The sequence below is a fragment of the Octodon degus genome, unplaced genomic scaffold (assembly GCF_000260255.1).
Source record: "Octodon degus isolate 3935 unplaced genomic scaffold, OctDeg1.0 scaffold00042, whole genome shotgun sequence".
Lineage (NCBI taxonomy): Eukaryota > Metazoa > Chordata > Mammalia > Rodentia > Octodontidae > Octodon > Octodon degus.
The window spans coordinates 14,057,123-14,078,390 of NW_004524618.1; the positions used below are offsets into that span (position 1 = coordinate 14,057,123).

At 49.4% G+C, this 21,268-nt stretch overlaps 1 protein-coding gene across 4 annotated transcripts in view; it reads left to right on the top strand.

Moving 5' to 3' along the window:
- Positions 1–491: 491 nt before the first annotated feature.
- The window catches only part of Habp2 (hyaluronan binding protein 2), a 31,884-nt gene continuing 11,107 nt past the window's right edge, over positions 492–21,268 (top strand). For 2 of the 4 annotated variants that reach the window (XM_023715448.1, XM_023715450.1), the window contains exons 1-4: positions 492–656; positions 12,470–12,506; positions 18,910–19,020; positions 20,477–20,584. In XM_023715448.1, the coding sequence (XP_023571216.1) occupies positions 585–656; positions 12,470–12,506; positions 18,910–19,020; positions 20,477–20,584 (328 nt within the window). In that variant the 5' untranslated portion in view covers positions 492–584. The remainder of the gene's footprint in view (positions 657–12,469; positions 12,507–18,909; positions 19,021–20,476; positions 20,585–21,268) is intronic. The other 2 variants (XM_023715449.1, XM_023715451.1) reach the window with 2 other exon arrangements.

Consider the following 21,268-nt stretch of genomic DNA (forward strand, 5'->3'; position numbering starts at 1 on the left):
TACATAATGAGATTTAAAAGAAAACTTTTGAAGCCAACAAGGAACTGTAGGCAACACTTCAAAGGGTCCAGAATCAATGTTTGTCAATAGCAGTTTTGCATCCTTTAGTTTATCTTTCACGAATATAAAGTGTGATGTTATTAGGAGCCCATCCATGCTGTAATTCTGTTTGAGATTTGATGAATCAGAACTCCACGGACATTCTCCCCACGTGGGCAGTGGCAGAGGCCTGTGGCAGGTGCCTTTCCTTCGCCTGCGGCCAAGGTGCCCTCTGCACAGAACACTCAGCAAAACCCCAGGCACCTTTATTTGCCACACTCTTTGGAGACTTTCTTCGCAGAAGAGAGACTCTCCTGTGACTCAGCCCAGCCCCAAAGTTACCATTTGTTTAATCAAGATAGTTGCTTTGCAAAACATTAAACATTAAACAGTATTTGATGCCTAGTTAATAATTTGCATCCTCTTCATTTGTTGCTGAATCCTTAGAGATTGACACCCACCCCTCAAAGGCAGAGATAACCAAAAAAAAAAAAAAAAAAAAAAAAACTTACCGTTGAAAGCAAACCAGGAGGCTTTAAACTGCTATGATGTTTTCCAGAATGTCTGAGCTCCAGGTTCTGCTGCTAATGGTTCTAATAGGAAAGTCCACAGCCTGGGTAAGTGTTCTTTTCAAATTCCTATAGATGGAGACCCTGAGGTTATTAGGAAGACCGCTCAAGTGGGCTGGGAACAGGAGACACCTGAGCTGTGGAAGGCAAGCTGTCATGTGGAAAGTTCCTGTCTGCAAGACCACATGTGGGCCTGTGGCCTGGGCTGCTGCCGGGCAGCCAGTTCCATGGTGACACCCATCAGTCTTGAGTCTTCAGGGAGCAGGGCCTCCATAAGCGCTTCCCGATAAAACAGATTGGGTCAAGAAAATCCTCTAATAGATGGTTGTAACCTGGCAGAGAGTGAGAGAGCCCTTTGAGAAGCCTTTGCCAGCCACAAACTCTCTCCCCAGAAAGATAGATCTCCATGCTAGCGCTGACACACACACAGCCAGTCTTCCGGCCACTCGGGCCCCACTCAAGGATAAGACCTCCCATGCTCAGCCTTTCAGGGGAGTCCTGCTGGCTGGAAATGACCTGACAAAGGATTTGCTTACATGGATTAGATGGAGGGAGGACCTTTATCTCATTTCTCTCATAACCACAGCGGACTGGATGGGGGAGAGAGGGTGAGCAGGAGCCCAAGGGCAGTTGTGGCAAGCAGGCAGGGGAACTGGTCTTTGAGGGTCTCAAGTGGGAGACTGAAGACCTTTGAGATGAGATCAGCAGGCCCCTTCTGGGCGCCCTTGAGGCCCAAGTGCCAGCTGGCTCTGTGTGGACAGGGGAAAGAGGGCCTTCAGCGAAAACTGCACCTCCTGGCAATCCCAAACCAGCTGGGGCTGGGGTCTGAGTGTGGGCCTCGGTGCAGGAATCCAGCCTCAGCTCGGCCACGCTGCAGCTGTGGGGTGTTGGGCCAGTAACACGATCTCTCTGAGCCTCAGTGTGCTCTTCCGTGAACCAAGAGCTAATCTCTCCCAGATCTGGGAAGGTCATGATTAGATGAGGTCATACATGTGGCTTTCAATAAATGTTAGCTCTTGTGGTTTAAAATTTCCAGAATGAATACAACTTCTCTCTAAAAAAAAAAAAAAAAAAATCAGAGACTGTTCTCCTTTGTTGAGGAGATGGAGGAAGAAAGTGGGCAGGGGTGGGAACAACTTGAGCAGCAGTCTTAACCTCTGTGTCTTACTCGGTGCCTGTGTGTTTTACTTACCATTTTGTTCCATGGGGCATTTCCTGAAGGAAGCAAATTGAATTACAGGCTTTCTTATTTGCGTGTTTTTAGGACAACAGCTCCACTTCCTCTTGCAGTACACTTCTCAGCCACCTGTCTTAGCTGCATAGTAAGTTGCCAAGTGATTTGGTTGGAAAGGGTTTTCTTTTTCAAATTGTGATTTGTGTACGTGTGGTGGCTGCGATTACAGATTGTTATCAGGCCCTGAATCACCTAATGGCTGGTTGGCTGGTTGGCTGTCTGGAGCTGAGATGTAGCGGAAATCCCACAGGTCCAGGGAAAGGCTCCGCAAATGATGGGAGGCCTGTTGGGAGGCCCACGAGAGGTCCAGAGAAAGTGCCAGTCGGAAGGAATTAAGCCTAAAGTTTACAGGCAAGGAGAAGGGTTGATGCAGTCTGTTTGAAGTTCACAAAAGGATAATGGTCCCAAAAAATCCCTTTTTTGCAAGCCCCAGTGAATTTTTAGGGTTAGCGATGAAATTATAAGTCAATAATGGATAAAAGAGAAAATATGAGAGATAGCCTTCGGGCAATGAGCTTAGTCAATTCCAAAGAGAGGATTCGGGGCTTTGGAGTGTTTTCTTACCCAGATGTGTGCCAGACAGGTGGTCGGGAAGGCAGCTCGCATTCCACAGGCCTGCACAGAGGCATCCTGGGGAAAGTGGCCAATTCTCTCAGATGCTTTGGAGAGTCTGGGACATCATCGGGAGACAGAAGCCACATAGCCAGATGTGCTTAGGAGCAACAGCCAACTGCTAGCACATAATGAGGGGTCCTGAGTGCTAGGCCAGGAGCCTTCTGCAGGTTGGTTCACCTCCAGCAGGAACCTAAGCAGCAGGTACTGTTCCTGGCCCCACGTTACAGAGATGGTGCTGGATAACTTGGCCCCGCGTCGTCTAGCTTGGAAGCAATGAAGCTGAGCTTCAGGAGACAGGCCTGGGGCCCTGGCTGAGCACAAGATCGCTCTGGTCTGTATCACACCAGGGGTGTGGCTCTCCTGGTGAGCACAGGAGGCTCAAGCCAGGGTCCCATTTGCTGCGCAGCATGTTGTTAGCTCCACATGCCTCAGAAACTGAAGACAGACAATGGCAGGATTGGTGATGGTGAGCCATTGGCAGGGCACCAGGTGGTCCCCCATGAATTCAGCCATGCAGCAAATAGTATATGGACTCTCTCTGGGATCATTGTTTAACTTAGAGTTTTATATGTCCACAGTCCATTGATCAAAGAGCTATAGGTCAAATATCATTGCTGTGAACTCCAGGGCTTCCTTCATACAAGGTTCTCTTCTGGTCCACATTGGTTTTCCCATATTGCTCGGTCTTGACATCTATCTCCAAGCGGCTGTGTGCTGTTAGCCTTACTCTCTGAATTAGCAATGAAGTTATAAGCTGATCACGGAGTTATAGGTAAATAATACCCCAGAGATGCTAAACTAACTTTCTGACCAGGACTGGAGCACAGGTCTGCCTGACTCATTGTCTGATATAGGAGGTTACTATAAGAATGATGGAGACTGTCTTAGAACTCTTTCCTGCTGTGGTTCTTAGCATGATATGGTGCATGCTGGGTAGCTGCAATGGAATTTGACCTCTGCTAGCGTTAGAAGCCAAAAAGCAATACTGGTTGGGCCTGTCCTGCTGAGCTTGGCCCATTAGGAGAAAGGAGCAAACAAAACCAGCTCACAATTAAAATGCTTGTGTGCTTGCGTCTCTGGGCCCTGTGGGTCCCGGGCACACGAGCTGCAAAGACAGCTGTAGAGACCAGAGGTTGCCACTGGGCAGTATGGAGCACACCCTGCGTACAGCCTGGGCTCTACCTGGCAGGGGGTCAGCCTGCAGGGTGCTTCAGCTCTCTTTCAGTTGCCAGGCTGTGTTTGGAAACCAGAACATTTCACTCGAACATGCAGATCTCCAAGCAATTTTAATTTTGCTTTTAAGAATCAGAACTCCCAATCACACTGGACTCACATAATCTTGCACTGTACTACGAGGCGAGCAGCCTGCGCTCTGGCATTGGAAGAAATCTGAGTCTCCCAGGTCCTGTGGCCCCACCATGCTTTGCCCCCTGCCCTGTACTGCTGCGCCCTGGCTGCCTGGTTCTGCCCAGAGAGTCACACACACAGAGGGACACAGAGAGACACAGTCACTTGGCTGCTATGGAAGCAGGACCCGAGCCAGTTCAGGATGGGCAGGTTGACCAGACTCAGCTTCTAACTGATGCTAGCACTGAAGTCTGCATGGTCCCCAAATAAAGCCTTTGCTTGTTTGTTTGTTTGTTTTGCTGTACTGGGGATCAAACTGATGACCTTGTGCTGGCCAAGCAGGCACTTACGCGGCTGAACTATATCCCCGGCCCCAAATAAGGCCTCTGATGGAAAGGTTTGTGCAGAATGTTGGTCTCTTTCAGACTGAGGAAAGGCGGGAAAGTTGTTTTTCTCCCTCCTGCTCCAATCTACGAAGTCTTCTGCAAAAGGGAGGGATCAAATTTAACTGCAACTTCTCAGAATTTTTTTTTAAGAAAAACTGATCCTAAGCATGAGTCCGGCTCATTAGCTCTGGCAGTGTACACTGGTATTTAGGGAAATCAGGTCGCCGGAAATCGCCTGTGTATATAGGCACGATATATTTATATTCTAAATTCATTAGGGTTTCCTAAACGCAAAAGCAATTCTGCTGTCACAGAGAAACAGCATGGCAGAATACTCGGCAGCCGGCATTTTAAATAAAACATGCTTTTTCTTCATAATTAATATAACAAGCTTTCTTGGCTTAGGGCTTGGCAAAGATCCCAGGGAAAATGGGGAGGGGGTACTGGTGTGACATCCTGTGACCTGACTAGTTCCAGGAGACTGCTGCGCTCTCTTGCCTCTTGCCTCTGCCCCTCCCCCAGCCGGCTCTCAAGTATTTGCAAAAAAAGGAAGAAGAAAATTCCAAGCTCACTGACAATAATGGCTGATAATAATAATAACAGCATCAACCATTTGTTAAGTCTTTACCACATGCTTCAGGTTTAATTTTCTCATTTGAGCCTTCCTACAGCCTGAGGTGGGCACCAGGGTCACCCTGATTTCGCAGATAAAAAAAATTAAGCTACAGAGCCATTAAAATAATCTTCTGAGGATGCCACCCAGTCAAATCCATCTGCCCTGTACTGGCTTCCCTGCATGTAATTACCATGGTTAGTTCATCCTGTCAGGCCCAGACCCCCAAGCTCCCACCATCCAGTGTGGAACAGAGGCAGGCTGGTGGAGGCCTCAGGCTGGTCCCACTGAAGATCCCATGCTGACCCTGCTGCTCTACCTCCAGACAGTACAAGGTTAAGTCTTGCCAGACACTAAATGATTTGTTGGGTGCTTCCAAAACCTTAGCCATGGGCGATGCCACCTTCAGGAAATTTGCCACAGCCCAAACTAGTTTCCTAACACTTTTGTTAAAGAGAATCACCTTGACTCTACCTACACCGATTTATTTTTAAAGGAATTGTCTCTCCTATCAATGAAGAATCAAACAAAGCAAAGCGGTGTCGCTGACACTAGCTGGCTGCTGGCCTCAGGGTGTTGCTGAGCCTAAGACAACTTCTTGCTAGAGGGGAGATCTGCAGGTTGTGGAGGATGGAGGCAAACTGGCGCCACCCTGTGTCAGGATTCAGAGGGTGACAGTGGGCTTGAGGAGGGAATGTCTCTCGCCTTTGATGCCCTTTCTCGCTCTGGCCAGGAACCACCCGCAGGAACTCAGGATCACAGAGGTCCGCCCACCACAGCACAAGCAGCAGGGAAGTGTGGGCAACTTCCAGGACGGAGCTGGTTCCCAGCAGTGGGCCCTCCTCACCTTGCAGGAGCCCTGGGCCATTTACTGAAGCCACCTGGCCAAGGTCACCACAGGGGCTCCCGCCCTTGGGCTGGCCTCAGACCTCACCCAATCTTTTGTTTTGTCTATTCTTTGGCCTTTGCAAAGGGTTTGTCTGTGCATTATCACATCCAAAAATGAGAGTTTGTGTCCCAGCTGAACTTACTCCCTGACTGGCAACCCCAGCCCTCTCCCACCCCAATCGATAGGACCCGAGTACCTGGGCCGACCATGTGTGCACCTTTTTCTCCAAGTGCTCAACCTAAGAGGAGTCCACTGCAAATGCTGAGAGGGGGACAGTGAGCTTGAGGAGCTGAGGTGACAGTGAGCTACGCACCCCTGAGCCGCCAAACCCCCTCCAGTCAGACGTCAGACTGGGTCTGGAAATCCCGCTTTGGGTGACTGAGGAAAGAGGGGCATGGGACAGTTGAACAGCTGTGTAGGAGCAAAGACAAGCCAGAGTCTCCGTGGCCAGGACTCAGTGCCTAAGAGACCTCGGTGTAACGCCGACGCGGCCAAGGCCAAGGTCACCTAGCACTGGCTGAAAATGCATGTTCTGGGCCGGCCAGCCCCATGGAAGCTGGTCCGGTGCTTGCGTCACTGCTGAGCTGTCCCCATGGTCCCTGTGCACAGTACCACGTGAGAACCGCTGTCTCTAAAATGCAATTTCTGGGCATACAGATGAGTTCCTTTCTTCTGTGCCTGCTCTTGTCCTATCTTTCCATGCCACTGCCACAGGAAGCTGCAGCCAGCCCTGGAGCAGCTGAGCAGGGCAGCTGCACAGAGGCCCTCTGAGCCAGGCATGGGCGATTGGTGTCTGAGCCAGGGGGCCTGGGTCCAGCCTCTCCCCACACTGCGTGCCCAGGACCCTACTGGAGCCTCTTCACTCCGCCTCCCCTTGCTCCTTTGTAGGTGAAGGATCTCTGGTCAGTTCGACAAGCACCCCATAAAAGCATCACCCCAGGAACCACAGCCCACGCCCTCTGCTGTGGCATCCCGACTTCCCTACGGAGCTTTGCCTCTTCCCCTGAGCCCCAGATTAAAGCACAGCCATGGGACCTGCCAATCCTGAGGCAGCCAAGCACCTTGAGTGCTCAAATGAGGAGGGCAAGATTCCTATTGAATGAAAATGACAGCGAGCCAGGTGTCACGGTGCACACCGAGGATCTCGGCCCCGAGGGAGGCTGAGGCAGGAGGCTGACAAGTGTGAGCCCAGTCTGAGCAACTTAGCAAGTTTGTAAGATACTGTCTCAAAATTTTTAAAAATACATATATAGAAAAGGACGGGGATTTAGCTTAGTGTAAAAGCCCTGAGTTCAATCCCTACTACCATATAAAATAACTCAGAGCATATTGGCACCACTTCACGCCTATTATGATGGATATTTATATTATATTTATATATAATTTATATACTCGCATATATATTTATTTATAAAAATGTATAGTGCTGATGGTCCAACAGGGGAAGAATAGTAGGATTTTATAGGATGACCCGCACCCCAGTCATCCCTGTTCCCTGCCACGTCACCCACTCCCTCCAACCTGGGTCTGTACCCTCCTGGGGCTGGCCCGCTGAACAGTGCGCATTCACCCTGTCCACACCTCCCAGCCCTGCAGCTGCGGCCAAGCTTGGCCGTGGCATGCAGCTCTCTCCAGCCCACTGCCCTTGGGCACAACATGACCGTCCCCTGGAGGCTGGCAACATCGACCAAGCACCTGGCAGAGCACCATGGGGGATGGCTGGGATAAGCGCCCCAGCCTTCTGCCTTCCAGAAGAAGGCCTGCTGTGCTCCGGGGGCACCTGAGCCGGCTGTCCAGCCTGACGGCCAGATCTAGCCCTGCGCGCCACCCACTAACTCCTAATTCTCTGAGAATGTATTTTGCCCACTACATGTAATTCTGAAGCACATCAACTCAGGCTTCCCATATCAGTTGTTTTATTTTGTTTGCCAGAAAGTTTAAAAGTAAGGCTGAAGAAGAACGTGAGTTGAAATAACTACCCAATTAGAAGTGGGACAAAATAGATCAGGCCCAATTCTCCCTGGCCCCCATTAAGGCTCAGATCTGTCCCTCCCTTTCTTACTGACCGTTTCCTAGAAGACACTAGACCTGAGAGAAGCTCAGTGGTGGCTGGGGGGAGTCTGCCATCGTCAGGGGCCTGCTTCTGGCCTTGGGAAGCTCAAAGCTCTGAGTTGTCTGCTGAGAAAGCCCAAGTGTGAGACGGAAGGACCAGCACGTGGGTCCAGAGCAGTCTTTCTAAGCTCATAGCAAAGCACTTCCTTTCCACGTGTGAGATTCACCCTTGCCCAGGTCTCTGGAAAGAGCTGGTCACAGGTTCATGTGCGATTTTAGCCCCACTGAAATTTGGAACGGGGATGGTTGGAGAAGCGGACAGCACCTTGTGTGCCCCTTGTCTGGGTGGAGATGTTCTGTGGGACGTGGGCAGGCCAAGGCTAAAGTGCCCTCTCTGTGTCTGGCCAGGCCCAAACCTCCATGGCCAGGCTGTGCTCAGAGCTGTCCAAGATCAGGGGCCCTGATATCTCAGCCAGCCTAACACTGGCCTCTTTAGGGGTAGGAGTTCTTAGGCCTCTTTCTCTGCTCTCCTTCGGCAGCGGTGTACATGCACCATGGCTCCCTCACTCCTGGGAGCAAGCCTGAGTAGAGCAGGTCCCTGCCAGAAGACCGACCCTGGGATAGTCCAGCTCCAGCCCTAAGTAGCTGCGTTACTGTGGATGGCTTCCTCTGTGCCAACCTCAGCTTTCTTTGCTCAAGATAGATGTGATTATGCTACCTGACTTAGCAAGCATGGTGTGTCATGAGGGAGAACAAAACATGGGGAAAGCTCCTCCCGCAGCCCCGGCTTGCTATGAGCTCCCAGGCAATGGGAACCGAGCTCACGGCTCTCCTCCCATCTCCCTTTTAGTTCTCCTCCCTCACCTCTTCCTACATTAATCTGCCTCTGGATTGCAAGTTTCCAGAGTCAAGTTTCTCTGAGATTTTCTGTCCCTGTGGTAAGTGCAACGCAATGAGGAGATGAAAGAGGGTCTGTCCAACTGTGTACAGGCTCCCACCAGTGTCCTCCTCCAGGCCTGTCCCAGGACCCCAGATCCACAGCCTCCACCTCCCAGTACAGCCTTTCTGCGGGTGCCACAGGACCAGAAAGCAGCTGTCTAGGGCCCCCAGGAGCCACAAGTCGGCTGGGTCAGTGTCACCTGGAAGTTGCAGCTTCTTAGTTTTGGTTTCCCTCCAGTGCACTCGCCTAGGAAGGGCACGTGTGCCACCTGCTGGCCACAGCGAGCACGACACCTGGCGACTCAGGCTCCAGCTAGAGCTGGCTGCCGCCCTTGGTGCAAGTCCCGCAGGGCCCTTCTCCTCCAGGTCTTGAGAAAGGGTGTACCCCGAACCTTCTCTCCTGGCTGGCCTGGCCCATCTACTCGGCTCAAATAGAAGAATTCAGGGAGAGGGGCTAGCCCTGGCTTGCACACCCCAAGTCCATGCCAGGACACCTGACTCCCTGAGACCTGAATGCCTCCTTTCAGCAAAGCCCCCAAATCAAACACCTGTCCCTTGTCTGTTCCCTGTAGAGATGGGGCTGGGAACAGAGACACAGGCCCAGAGCACAATTTGTGCCCCTCCTCTTTTTTTTTTTTTTCCATTCCTTTCCCTTCTCTCACCTTTCTGGGCAATTTTCCAAACCTACAGAAAAATAGAAAGGACAATAAAATGAACACTTTTATCCAGTCAGATAGATGAATGGTTATTAATATTTTGCCACCAGTATGATCTCGCTCGTCCTCCTGTGAGAATAGCTGTGAGTTTCTGTTACGTTTTATGTGCTGAGTCCCTTGGGAGAAGAGGCCTGCTGTCACATGGCTCTTCAGCACCTCCTAAGAACAAGCACCTTCATGCTGGGTGTGACCGTGCATACCTGTAATGCCAGTTACGTGGGAGAGCTCAGGCAGGAGCGCAGCAAATCTGAGGCCAGTCTGGACAACCTAGCGGTACCCTGTCTCAGTATAAAAAAAACAAGGACTAGGGTGTAATTCAGTGGTCAAGCAACCCATTTGCAATTCCCAAATGCCCAGTACTGGAAAAAAAGACCTAAGTACATTTTCCCGTACAGTTAGAATTATCCGCTTTTAGAAAAATGAACGTTGGGCCAGCCACATAGCTCAGCGGATTAAAGCGCCTTCACGCAGGCGCAGGGGTTAGATCCCTGAGCCTGCCACGCTGGCCCTGCCCCCAGAGCACACTGAGATGGCAATTGAGACTGAGTGTGGTGGCGCACACCGCAGCACTTGGGAGGCAAGTAGGAGAATCACTATGAGTCGGATCTAGTAGCGAGACCCTGACCACCCTGCAGACCTTTCCCTAAAATACAGGGGAAAAAAAATGAACACTGAGAGTAAGACAACCTAACAGAAGTTTATATTTAAATCTCCCAATTGACTCAACAGTGTCCTTTATACCTTTTGGAAAAAAAAAAAAAAAAAAAAACTCCAGGATCCAAAGATGCCCTGATTAGTTATGCCTCTGGATAAAGTACAGTCCTCCACCTTTTCTGTCTTTTATGACATTGGCACTGTTGGAGAGTCAGGCTAACTGTTTTATGAAATGACTACAATCTGGATCTCTCAGTTCAGATACATGCTGTGACACGTGAGACTTTTTTTTTTTTTTTTTTTTTGAGACATGATTTCACTACGCAGGTCAGGCTGGCCTTGAACTCTTTATGTAGCCAGGCTGGCCTCAAACTCATGGCAATGCTCTTGCCTCAGCATCCCAATTCCCAGGGTTACAGGCATGGAGCGCCACACACAAAACAAGAAAATTTAAAATGTGCATTTGTGGGTGGAGGGATAGCCCGGCAGTGTGAGCACCTGCCTGGCAAGCACAAGGACGCAGGTTCGATCCCCAGTACCACATGTCGTACCAGTCCTGGAACTCTGCGTGCTCCAGGCCAGTCCTGAAACCAGGCGTGGTGTGTACGCCTACAATCCCAGCACTGGGAAGGCGGGGGCGGCAGGAAGATCGCTGCAAGTCCAAGCTGCATACTGGGTCCTGTACCAAATAAATAAAAATAAATAAAATATTTTTTAAATTTAAAATACACATTTTTTTTCTCCAGAATACTATTTGTTGATGTCGAGTGCTCAGTAGATCAGATCAGGTGCATTTTTCCTGTCTCTCTAATTTATCATCTGCCCGCTTCCTCAAACTGCTTAGGAAATCCCACAGCAAAAGAGAAAATGAAAACTTCCACCAAAGACAGACAGACATCCCACAGTGCGTGACTTCTGGGGCTGCCATGGGGATGCATTGCGTAAGGCTTAGTTTTCTGCAGCTGAGACCCAAAGGAAAAGCAGTCGAGCGATAAAACCGCCACTTTCTACCTCAAAGTCAGCAAGCTTTGCCTGGAAAGTGCCAGAGAGCACATTCTGTGAGCAACATTTTTTCTGTCCCAGCTACTCTGCTATTGCAGCACAAAAACAGCTCTTAAAAAACATGTGAGCAAATGAGAGTGACTGTTTTCTAATAAAACTTTATTTATAAAACCACAACTGGGCCGCTTTGCCCAAGGGCCTTAATGTGCTGATCGATGATGTAAAAGAAAGAACACATTCCAGGTATTAGATAAGCAAAACTTTCTTTTCTTGCTAAGCACTGTATGATAAAAGGAACTTTTCATATCGTTATTTATTTATCCACCAAAAACGTTTTGAGAGGTGCCATGTCCCAAGTACTGTGCTAAGTATCTAGTGGCTCAGTCACCAGTGATGAACCAGGCCAGCTGCTTGCCTTTCTGGAAGACAGGGCCAGCGGTCAGCGCTGGGGCAGGTCAGTAAATGCAAAACAGCGCGATGTAATGGTGGGAGTGGGCAGGTGAAGAAGTAAAGAATGGGGGCTTGGGGATGTTATACTGATAAGGCAATTAGAAAAGGTCTTCTTGAGAAGGTGAGGTTTATTTTATTTTACTTTATTCTATTTTTTAGCTGGCTCAGCCTGCCCTAGGGTGGAGGGTGGGGGCTGGCACGGCATGTGGTGCCAGGGATTGAACCAGGTCCCCTGCTCCTGCCTAAGCAGGCAATTTAGACCCCTGAGCTGTCTAGCCAGTGCCTGAGAAGGTGGAGTTTAACCTGAGACACAGTGAAAATCGTGGAAGGGGCCCAGGCAGGGGGAAAGGTCCTTGCAAAGGGCCTAGAGAGACGGGGTGCTGAGCTGGCACCATTTTGAAACGGGGTGTGGCTGAGCTGAGTACAGAGTAGCGAAAGGGGGGAAGTACGGGAGGAGGTTATAGTTCATGGCAGGTGTTCGTGTCAGATTCCAAGAGCAATGGGGAGTCTCGGGAGAGATGCAAGCGTTCATTTCTATCCAATCTACTGGAGGGCTTTCACGCCAAAAGCCCACTGAGATTTGAGCATCAGTCCTAAGCTTAGACTGGGCATGGTGGCAGGCGCTTGTAATCCCAGCTCTTGGGAGGTTGTAAACAGGCGGATCCGTACAACTCTGCTCTAGTAGTGAGACACTGAACACCCTATAGACCCTTGCCTAAAATTTAAAAAAAGAAGAAGAAGATTCTGTTAATCCTAATCTCACAGCTGTGTGACCTCTGGGCCTGCAGTTTCTCCTCCCGAGGCACAACTAGACAGAGTGGCATGGCCACCCGCGCTGTTGCCGCAAGCAGTTCAGGCCCTGACAACCGCCAGGCTCTGAGCCCCGGATGTGGTCCTCGCTGGGTCACAGCCGCTCAGGCCCTGCCCGGCTCAGTGTGCTCTGCTATGTCCCTCTGTTTTTCAGTTCTTCTTGAAGCCGTTCCTCGATGACCTCGACCCAGGTGAGTGCGCTCATCACCCCCGGGCTTCCCACCCACCATAGGCCGGTTCTGAGGAGGAGGAAGGGGCCAAGCAGGGCGGTAGTGGAGGGACCTCCGGGCTAGACTGGGTCAGGAACATCACAGATGCTCCTTGCAAGCATCACTCGGGAGCAGCTCAGCGCTTTCCGTGATTCCCTGCTGGCCGGGCTCGGGGCCCCAAGAGGAAAATTTCTCTTTCTTTTCTTTTTTTTTTTTTTTGGTGGAACCAGGAATTGAACTCAGGCCCTTGCGCTTATTCCACTGAGCCATCTCCCTGGCCCCCCCAAGAGGAAAACTGCTGCTGTCCTTCCGTTCCTTGGCTTTACAGAGACAGGGACCGAGCGACAACTGATAGGCGCTCGGAGTGCGTGAGACCAAGTCTTCGTTCCACCCTCTCTGCTCAAGAATACCCAGAAGCATGGCCTGTGCGTTTCTGGGAGGGTCTGTGTCTTTCTCCTAGTATCTCAACGACATTCAGTTAGCTTCCACAGGGGCCTGATTCGGAGGGTCGCCCTTGCTGGTGGCCATGGCCCTACCGCGCGGGGCTGCAGGGGTACCTCAAGTCACTGCACACCGTTCAGGGGGCTCCTCGGCCTGATCGCCAGAGACGGAGCCACAGAAGCCGTGGGCCCACACAGGAGGAGACAGGAATGGCAGGGCTCAAGGGACCTTGCTCTTTCTGAGTGCTTGAAGCCACACTGCCTCTCCTCTGCAGTAGAGAGAGGAGTCAGAGTCTATCTACCTGAAAACTGTGCCGCCATCTTCCAGAAAGCGGGAAATGTGTCTTCCACGAGCGTATGACTTGCTGGAATTGTTCAGTGAACGGTTTGAACAACTGGGAGGCCGAGATCACAGACAAGGGAGTACGTTCCCTCCGTATATCTGTAAGGCTCATAGCTTTAATTAAGAACAAAAGGATCAAATGTGAATGAGCTGTTGGCTTCTGGGGAGATAATAAGTTCTCTATCACCAGTAATATTTAAGTGCATGATGAAAAATAACCTAGGGAGAAGGGAGTGGCGAGTCTTGGACTTTGCATCCTGTAAATCTAGGCTCTAAAAGAGCTCTGCCAATAGCTTCTGAGAACCTGGCGAACCGGCGAAGGGGCTTGAGCAGAGCTCCCCTGAGCCCCAGAGCCCATCTGGACATGTTCCACTAGCCTCTGGCTGTGGAGGAAGTGAGCTGGAGTAGCTGGGCCTTCCTGGGAAGGGCAGGTTAGGTTTCAAGAGCATCCCTGGCAGCCACCTTATTTAAGCACACATGGGGTGGTACTTTGATGGAATTTGCCAGATCCTTGCTGGCTTCTGACAGGGGCGCAGGGAGGAAGCACAGTGTCTATGCGCTCATGCCCACAGGCAAGCTGTGTCTTTGGTTAGTCTTGTTGGACGCAGTGCATGGCAAAGGCCTGGCTACAGCAGAAGGTACCCGGCCCATAGTCCCCAAGGGGTGGTGGCAAGGGAGGTGGCCATCAAACGACACAGACCCTGCCTGTCTCCCCAAAGCAGGTGACACGCAGCCAGCAGGCCTGTGGAAAGGCCTCTTCAAAGCTGGCTGGCACTGCCCGGCACCACGGGCTGAGCCATCCATCAGCTGTCCTGCTCCCTGCCAGCGAGGCTCTCTGCTGGCCTTGCCCTGTCAGCCAGATTGGAAGTGGCAAATGCAGCCTGACAGGGCTGGGGCCTGGGGGAGCCCCTGGGAGGAGCCGCCTGTACCACGGTGATGGATGACGCCAACAGGGACAACATTCCGGAGATGTTTATTCCGTTCCACACATCTGGCGAGCTCTTTAGCTGGAACAGCTGTGAAGCTGCCATAGCAGGAACTCCAGCTTTTGTGGAGAGACCCTGAACATGGACCATAGTGATCCCAGTCAGGGGACTGGGAGGGTGTACGAAAGAAAACTTTTCCATCTGGGTAACTTCCTGGAAGCAAAAACCCATGGAGCTTCTGAAACATAAACCCACCAAAGGCTCCTGGCTCATAAAATGACAAACAAGATTTGGAGTTAGGTAAACCTGATTTAGGAGGCCATGTTCTTCTTATACTGGTTTTCCTGTAGAGTTTTTCTGATCTGTAGAGTTGGCACCCTGATACAGATGTGACAGCATTGTTTGAAAGCTAAATACAATTGTGTTCAACCATATTTACTTTGTTTAATGTCTGACACATACAAAATATTCAATATGTAGCAGCCCATTATCATGATTAGTTGAGTTAACTCAGGATACTCCTCAACCTTCTTCCTGGTAATTTCTAGGAAAAGACCCTGATAGAACAAATCCACATGGATTTGTTTTCTTTACTTTTCTTTCCCTGACATGAAATGCTCCTGACAGCTGCCCATTTCGCCAAGGCTCTTCCTTTCTTAAAGCTCAGAGAAGGTTTCAAATAATCTGAATTTAAACCCAAAGTGGTTTTCTACAGTGTACCAGTGGAACCAGATATCATGCTAGGCAGCAAGCCTTTTCCACTCAAGAGAACATTTGGACAAGTTTGTAGGTTCCTGTGGAGCTCATGAGTAAGTTTCTTCCCTAAATTCTTGTTAGTCAAATCTCACAGCTTCTTTCCCAAATTCTCCAGTGAGTCCTGTACCCATCCAAGTGACCATTGTGGACAGGGCTATGAGCCAGCCAATCAGAAAGCAGGGAAGTGTGGCCACAGAAGGAAGAGTCCATCTGCCAAACCCAACTGCTGACCTGGACTGAGCACTATGGGGTAGAAAGAAGAGTCCAAAGTTTGCTCTTAAAAATCTGACTATCCAGTAGAGAAAATGAATTAAGTAGACCAAGCTAATCCCAGAGAAAGGCACCACCTACGACACAGCACCCAACCTAAATTCTGCGGCCAACTGGGCCAGTAGAAAATGTTCTTATGTCTAAGATGCTTAGCCTACAAGCAAACTGGTATTGAGCAAGCCTTGGGCATATGCTGTTACTCTGCACCCCAAAACTGTGTGGCTTCAACCATTAGCCATGTATTTAGATATTAATTCTTTGAATTAGCTACTTGGTTGGGTTCAGCTGGGCAGTTCTTCTGGTATGGACCAGGCTCTGTTGCCCAGAACTGGACTTCCTCATGTGTCAGCAGCCAACTGGTAGTTTGGCTGGGCTCTCAGTTTCCTGATCACTGCTGAGCTTTTTCACATATCTGAGGCCTCAGCTGGGACCACTGGGCCTGCTGCTGCCTTGCACATCCTCTTATAGTCTTGCAAAACAGGCCAAACTGTTCATATTGCAGTCGTAGGAGAGACAGAGAACCGGGAAAGAAATGAGGAGGTGAAGGAAGGAGCAGAAGGGGAAGGAGGAGGAAAGAAAAGAAGGAACAGGAGGAGGACGTAGGGAGAGGGAGGAGAAACCTCCTGAAGCTGGACTTGGAGCTGGCAGTCATCGCAAAGCTGACCTAAACACCTGGGTGAGAAGCTGAGCTGCAGAGCCACGTAGATACAGAGGGGGGGAGAGAACGGAGGCATTTGTGTCATCAGATTGGCTCAAAACAAGCCAGTTTCCATAGGGAATGTGAGACTCTTAGGCCTGGACTTGGCCTCATCTGGCTTCCCTGCTTCTTCTCTACCCTTTAATCTCTCTCCTTGGCTGGCCTTCTTCCCTCAGCCAACTCAGACTGGAGCTTCCTTTGAGGATAATTCCACATCCCACTCTTACTTGTGTAACTGCGTAACTCTGCACTGTCCCCGAGAGCTCCGACACCTGGCATCATACATGGCCCAGATAGTAAGACTCAGTGCCAGTGTAATGGGAGAAGACAAACAAAATAGGTTTAAATGTGGAGGCCCAGCACCCCTCTCAGTTGACACTCCCACATTGCACCTACAGAGTACCCTGAAGCCACTCAAATTTAAAGGACCTTGGTGTCATTCTTTTATGGCCTTCACAGCTGGATGGCTTCTGCCCTAGAGAGCTGAGGCCACTGAGACTTTGCTGGGTTCCACTAAGTTTTCTGGATCCTGGTGGCCAGAAAGGACTCTGCAAGAATATGATGAGAGCCTGTGCATTTTATTCCTCCTCAGCTTGGGCCACTCAGCCATCTCATTGCTGGGACATGGCACTGGACACCCACAGCTTAAAGGAAGAACAGTCTAATTTGATTCATGGTTGCTGAGATTTCAGTCCGTCGTCACCTGGCTCCAAGGCAGAATCCTATGGTGGAAGGGCATAGCTGAAAAAGATGCTTCGTTCATGGTGCCTGGGCAAACAGAGCTGAGAAACAGTGCCAGGGAAGAATGGGAAAGGGATCATATGTAGCACCCAAGACCACAGGTCCATGACCCCCTGGGACACACCCAGGAGCAGGATCTAGATGTTTCTTAATCCAATGAAGCTGACATATTGGGATTAACAGTCACACTGCTTGCCTGAAAGGTGAACAGACCTTGTAAGTAAAGATTCAAATCTAAACCCTCAAACAGACATTTCATCCGTCTCCTTTCACCTGGAAGAGTCACACCATCCCAGCTGGGTAAGAATCTATTCCCCTCCTTTTCTTGGGGATGGGGACATTCTTAATGATACAGCCAAGGTGAAACATTCTGACCCTCACCTCTGGGAGTGGCGGGAGAGATTCTAGGAACAAACTGAAGGTTGCTTATCTGTATACACCTGTTGGAAAAACAAAATGAAATTTTCCAAAGAAGAAAAGAAAGAAATGATGGCATCATCTCATTGTCTCCTCCAAATGTCAGTTTGAAATCTTTCATGTCAAACTCAGACTGACATTTTTTCCTCAGTCCCGCATTCTCTTTCTCTGCTTTATTGTGCTAGATGGAAAGAAATTTTATTTGCTCCAGGAAGACAATGGCCTTATCTTCAACCTAGATCCTCATCCTTGGAGAGGTGGGCTCCTCCGGGAGCATTTTCATAGTGAGGAAAAGCAGCTCATGAGAAATAATGAGCAAGCAAAGGGAATCTTGACTTGACACTGTGATAAATGAGGCGAAGGCTTGCCAAGGAACCAGTGTTGGCATGTTCAAAAAAGAAATAAAAAGATAGTTCTGTTTTAATGGGAAATATAAAACAGCCATTGTGCAAAAGTTGATTTTTCAAAAGCCAGAGAGATAAAGACTATAACGGAGTGAGTGAGGGATGCGTGAGATAATGTGGTCGATAACCAGGCTCAGGTGGAGCGCGTGCTCCACCCCGCCAGCTGCCTCTGCTGGAGCCCTTTTCAAGTCTGCCCGGCCCTGCCTCGTTAGCGTATGCACCCCTGGGCAGTGGCCTTGTGGCTTCCACTTGCCAACATGCTGCACCCTCATTGGCTGGCAAGGGCAAAATTAACTGAACTTTCTTCAAATCCCGAACTTCTCTCCACAAGCTATGGAGCTACCAGCATCTTCCTGGGCCCCAGACAACAAAGAGCTTGAACCCAGGCTTACATTTACCCTGTTTTCCCCCAAGTCGAGATTATTATAAGGTTTGCAACTGGAGTCACCTCTGCACACTACCCTCTCTTTCAGTAGGCAAAATCTGGGCTCTCAATCTTCTACTTGGGTGGGTTCTAATTAGTAGGCTGGATATTCAGTAAGCGTGGTCAGATGTTCTTCACCCAGGTACGTGTGAGTATATCCAAGGTAGTGTAAGATGACAGTGGACACACTTGAGCATTAACATTGTATTTGTGAAATTTAGCAATTTTATGGAGATCAACGGCCTTAGTCTAAACCCTGCTACATATTGTCCATGTGCCCTGGGGCAAAGTGCGTAACCCATCTACCTCAGATCTCTCAGCTTCAAGTAGAGCAGATAATTCACTGCCTAGATCACTAGAGGATGAAATGAAATGGTGCATGGAAATATTTAACAGAGCGCCTGATACATAGAAAAGGCTTAGTAAATACAGCTTGGGAGTAGTTTGGTGCCGTGACCAAAAGGAAAGTGATAGGTTTCTTTCACTTCATTAAGCTAAGGTGATTGATACAGTCTCACCAAGAAATAGTACTCACAGAGCCTTCCAATGAAGTACTGAAGGGCCACATGGTCTGACCCTGAAAGACTCTACCTAGAACTTTGGAGACCCTCTGACCCCAGTCTTCTTCCTCCTATACAAAGATGCAAAAACCAAGACACCAAGAATGTCATTGATTTCCCAAGGCCACAGTCAGTGGAATGTTAGGACTCGGCTTCTCCCTATTCAGTCAAATGATCTCGACCCTGCTGAATACCAGCATTGCCTTGCTGGATCATAGTATCCTGTGAATGAAGTCACACGGCCTGGCCCTTCCTATCCATCCACATCAGTGTGAAGAGCTGGAAAGGCATGAGATCCCTCCTTAAAGGCTTCGGATTCTGGGAGAAAAGGTGTTCAGCTAAATAAAATGCTACCTTACGTAAGTACAGTGAGAAGAGTTTCTTCTGTTCTGTTACCACCCTCACAGATTGGACTCCTGACCTCTATGATTACAGCTATGAGGAGGATAACCAGGAAGAGAACACCAGTACTTCACTGGCCTACTCTGAGAACCCTGACTGGTATTATGCAGATGACGGTGAGTACCACATCCACTCACAGGAGGGCAGCACACTCAGGGGAGTTTATAGGGGGCTACTTAGAAGGGCTTTTCTCACCTCTCCTCTTTAACCAGCACCAAAAACAGGTGTTGAGAAATATTGTTCAGGCTGGTTTTGTTTCAGTTAGAAATACATTCCATGACAACTGGAAGGGTTTTAGAGACCACATAGCTCACCCTGAAATGACAGATAAAGTAAGTGAGGCCAGGCGCAGAGCTGACTTGGCCAAGGTCATGTAGGAAGTTAATGCCTCATCATACAGGCCTCCTTGACACTGTGAATGCTTGTCAGGCTCCAAATCATTTCCATAGCTTTGATCTCAGATTAGGATCTAATTATGCAGACGAATCTAAATTAGCACTGAGCACTGGGCTGTAGCAATTACAAGTTTGGATTAAAGACTTTCCTTCCCTTCCATCTTTGCTGTGTTTTTCTTTCTCTTCTCACTCTTCAGAAACTTTTCACAATTGTTAGGGTGTGTGTGTGTGTGCGTGCACGTGTGTGTCTGCTGTGTGTGTACTCATATATATGCTTTTACTGTTGTATGTTTTTGTGTTGTGGCTTCTTAACCAAAGCAGTGGAACAGAAAGCAAAATAGGAAGCTGGGTCCAAGCCAAGCCACATGCCTAATTCAGGAGAAAGCATGGAAAGCGCTCAGCAGCTGAAATAAAAGCTGTGTAACTGTGCGAAGTGGCCTGGAAGGCAGGGCCAAGATACAGGGCATCAGGGGAACATCAGAAGGGACCATCAAAACAAGAGCCAGGCCCAGGGATCCTAGTTCCTGAACCAAAGAACAATGTGTGTGAACAGAAGGATAAAGAATTCCCCAAGGGAAGATCCATTCAGACAACCATGAAAAGCCAAAGGCACAGATGAAATATGACAAAATCTAACTGAACAAGTAGTTGAAGAAAGATGAAGGCCACTGGGTCATTTCCTCCTCGCCGTCAATGCTTCTGTCACCCTCTTGCCTTTGGTCTTCTCTCCTGATGTTCAGAAGGCTTGTGTTTCATTAGGGGTGGGTTTTTCCCCCACTGCTGACCTCCACCCCTGGGCACTGGAAGTAGGGGAGGTCTCAAGCTTGTGAAATGCCTTCAGCATCAGAGACAGACCCATGCACTCCCAGCGAGATGGGAGGAGAGAAACACTCATGAGGGAAATGGGGAGTTTCTCAATGAGAAAAGCCCCATCCAAGCCAGGCTGAGGGGACACAGTAGCAGTTCTTCCCTGCCTCTCCTGTTACCCTCTCCCTGAGTCCCTCTCTCTGGCCCTACAGCCCCAATTCTCCTTGCTCCTTAAGGTTGGCATTGGTGTGTCCCCCCCTTTCCCACTCCTTGGCACTGTCTTTTGGAGCAGGTGATTAACAATAGATATGAAGTGGGGATTTTTCATGAGCTGCCCCTTTGGACCTTGACTACTGCCTATGTGTCTCAGATCCATGCCAGTCCAACCCCTGTGAACATGGAGGGGACTGCATCATCACTGGGGACACCTTCAGGTGTAGCTGTCAGTCCCCATTCACTGGAAACAGGTGTCAGAGTGGTGAGTACATCTACACCAGATTCACTTCTCTCTTGGGTTAAACAAGAATCCATTCCTACTCCAACCCTAGGAGGCAAGGAAGGGCCAAGTGGAGCTGCAAAATGGATGATAGGTGCACAGATGTGTCATGCGTACTGGGCCACAGGCAGCACTACACTGCATCTTCTTCCCACACTATGAGATGGATTAGTATGCCCATTGTACAGATGAGAAGATTGAGGCTAATGGGGAATAGATCTGGAATATAATCAAGATGCACTCCATTCCAAACTCAAGGCTTTGCTTTTTGAATGGTTAGACTAACTACAACAATATTGTCCTCAGATGGTATAATGGGAAAGTTATCAGGGCATATAAAACCCAAGCCAGAGGTAAACAATCCAGAAAAGGCAGTCACTTGCTCACAGTGACACAGATAGTTAGGAGCTGAGTAGAAATTACAACCCTGGTGCTTGACTGCTGAGCCCATGTTCTTGAATACACCAGCCTCCAAGTGTCTGTCCTTGGTAAAGTCTTTTGGCCTCAGGTGAGGTCATGGCATATAGCACTGGGAATAGAACAATGGGAGATTGTGTCCTCAGGGAGAATCCAGATCCTATCCAATCTACCAGCTAAGTGAGGCAGGGGCAGTGAGTAGGGTCTTACGAGTATAGAGACTTTTGAGTCTTTCCCTCTGTATCCTCA